The 2,050-nt window shown below is 37.8% G+C and overlaps 1 protein-coding gene across 2 annotated transcripts; it reads left to right on the top strand.

Moving 5' to 3' along the window:
- On the top strand, positions 321-1,834 carry LOC18782829 (transcription factor MYB114). Of its 2 annotated transcripts, none has more exons than XM_020560828.1 (4): positions 321-575; positions 608-812; positions 928-1,057; positions 1,146-1,834. In XM_020560828.1, exons 2-4 carry the CDS (start codon positions 638-640, stop codon positions 1,507-1,509), a joined length of 669 nt encoding a protein of 222 aa, XP_020416417.1. In that variant the 5' UTR covers positions 321-575; positions 608-637; the 3' UTR covers positions 1,510-1,834. The 2 variants fall into 2 exon arrangements, with proteins under 2 accessions (XP_020416417.1, XP_007216465.2); XM_007216403.2 differs by having other exon boundaries at positions 321-487; positions 615-812.

The raw sequence follows: 2,050 nt of genomic DNA on the forward strand, positions 1-2,050 counted from the left end.
ATTGTATTGATCTCTCCTTGTCTATCTAAACCCTACTATTCTTTCTTCCCTTTTGCCAGAGACTATTTTTACTAAAAAGACTGCATGCCTTTTTATTTACTATATCTTTGCACATGCAAAAAGAAACTGTGCAGCTTAACAAAATAATCACATATATCCACTACATGACAATCTCTCCCAATATGGGGATCTGATCAACTTTACCACAGCCGTCTGATCTGATATGCATCATTTATGTTACCCTTTTCACCACAATGCTTTTGCCACCTTTTTGCGCACTAAGTAAATTAAATTCTAATATCCGACACTTTTTTCTTTAGCAGCCCCTTTGTAGTAAAATGTAAGCATTGACAACCTTTACAGCACTCTCTTTGCTCAATCATCAACGCTATGATCAAAATTCAAGTCTCTTTTCTTGCACCTGCGCCAGAGCCCTTGTATATTTATGTGGTAGTTGGGGTTTTGTTTCTTCTCTCCCATCAAGAAGGTTAGATGACAGAGCTGCCTCTCTGCATAACTTAGTTTCCCAAAAAGCCTCACAACATCTCTCTCTCTCTCTCTCTCTCTCTCTCTCTCTCTCTCTCTCACTCTCACTCTCTCACTCTCACTCTCAGACACACTTACACAAAGCGACCCAATGGCTCCTATGACAGAAGAGTCCATTAAAAGAAAAGTGAAGGCAGGGGAAGCCATGAAGGGCTCAAAAAGGGAAGTCAACAAGGGAGCATGGACAGCAGAGGAAGATCACAAACTAGCAGAGGTTATTGAAGTACATGGTGCAAAAAGATGGAAGACAATTGCCTCCAAAGCAGGTATATATCATAATCTTTACAGACTACAAATTAATAAGATGAAACAAAATTCATTCATCACATTACATCTAAGCATGATCAAAGAGCTGAAAGTGTCTTAATTCGATTGATGCAGGCCTCAATCGGTGCGGCAAGAGTTGCAGGCTAAGATGGTTGAACTATCTAAGACCCAACATCAAGAGAGGAAATATATCTGACCAAGAAGAGGACTTGATCGTTAGGCTACACAAACTTCTCGGAAACAGGTACAAAAATCAAATTAGGATCAAGTTGGTTTGCATGATTATTTATAAAAAAACTGATCCCTTTTCTCTGTGTGTTTTAACTTCTTAGGTGGTCTTTGATTGCTGGAAGATTGCCTGGTCGAACAGATAATGAAATAAAAAACTACTGGAACTCTCATTTGAGCAAGAGAATAATCCAGAAGGAGAAGCAAAGTGGAGCCAACCCAACAAGACAAATGGTCTCCACAGACCAGAAACTAAGCCTAGCAGAACATCACCAGAAGGTCCACATAGAAATGAAAGAAGACTCGTTATCAGAAGAAGGTGCTAGCTTTGCATCCAAAGACTCGAGCAAGAACATGAACAATATTGATGTTGATGACTTCTTTGATTTCTCCAACGAGGGACCTTTGAATTTGGAGTGGGTGAGTAAATTCCTGGACTTCGATGATGACAGATGGCTTATTAACTGATGCCACTTTGTTGTCTGCTTCGTTTGGTTACTCTTCGTGGATTTGGTGCAGTTCATGATCATCAGAGAGTTGTATGTTATATTTCACCATCTGGACAACTTTTTTTCTTTTCTTTCTTACTGGTTTAAAATACTATTCGAGGAATCTGGTGGAGTTTATGTCGGTGCTCTGAAACTGTAAATCACTGAGGCTTTTCGATGCTCCTAATCATATTTGTGAATCGAGTTCTGCCTTCTCTTCTATACATACATAACTACACGTATATATACATATATATAGACGAACACAATATTTTAATAAAATATTAGAATGATTGTGATGTTGACATGCAAATAATTTTCCAATTTGTTGATTTTTTAGAAAGAGGATCTTCGAGAGAGTACCTCAAAAAATAGACCGATTCGAATTATAATAATCACATTGTAATTCAAATCTTAAAGAGCCACCTCAAAAGTTAATTTGTTTGAATTATGATAAATTACATTTAGAAAATGCTCCAGTATAAAAGGAATTCTAGAGATCGTGGACCCGATTACCATCT

Source organism: Prunus persica, chromosome G3, assembly GCF_000346465.2.
Source record: "Prunus persica cultivar Lovell chromosome G3, Prunus_persica_NCBIv2, whole genome shotgun sequence".
In the NCBI taxonomy this organism is placed as follows: Eukaryota; Viridiplantae; Streptophyta; class Magnoliopsida; order Rosales; family Rosaceae; genus Prunus; species Prunus persica.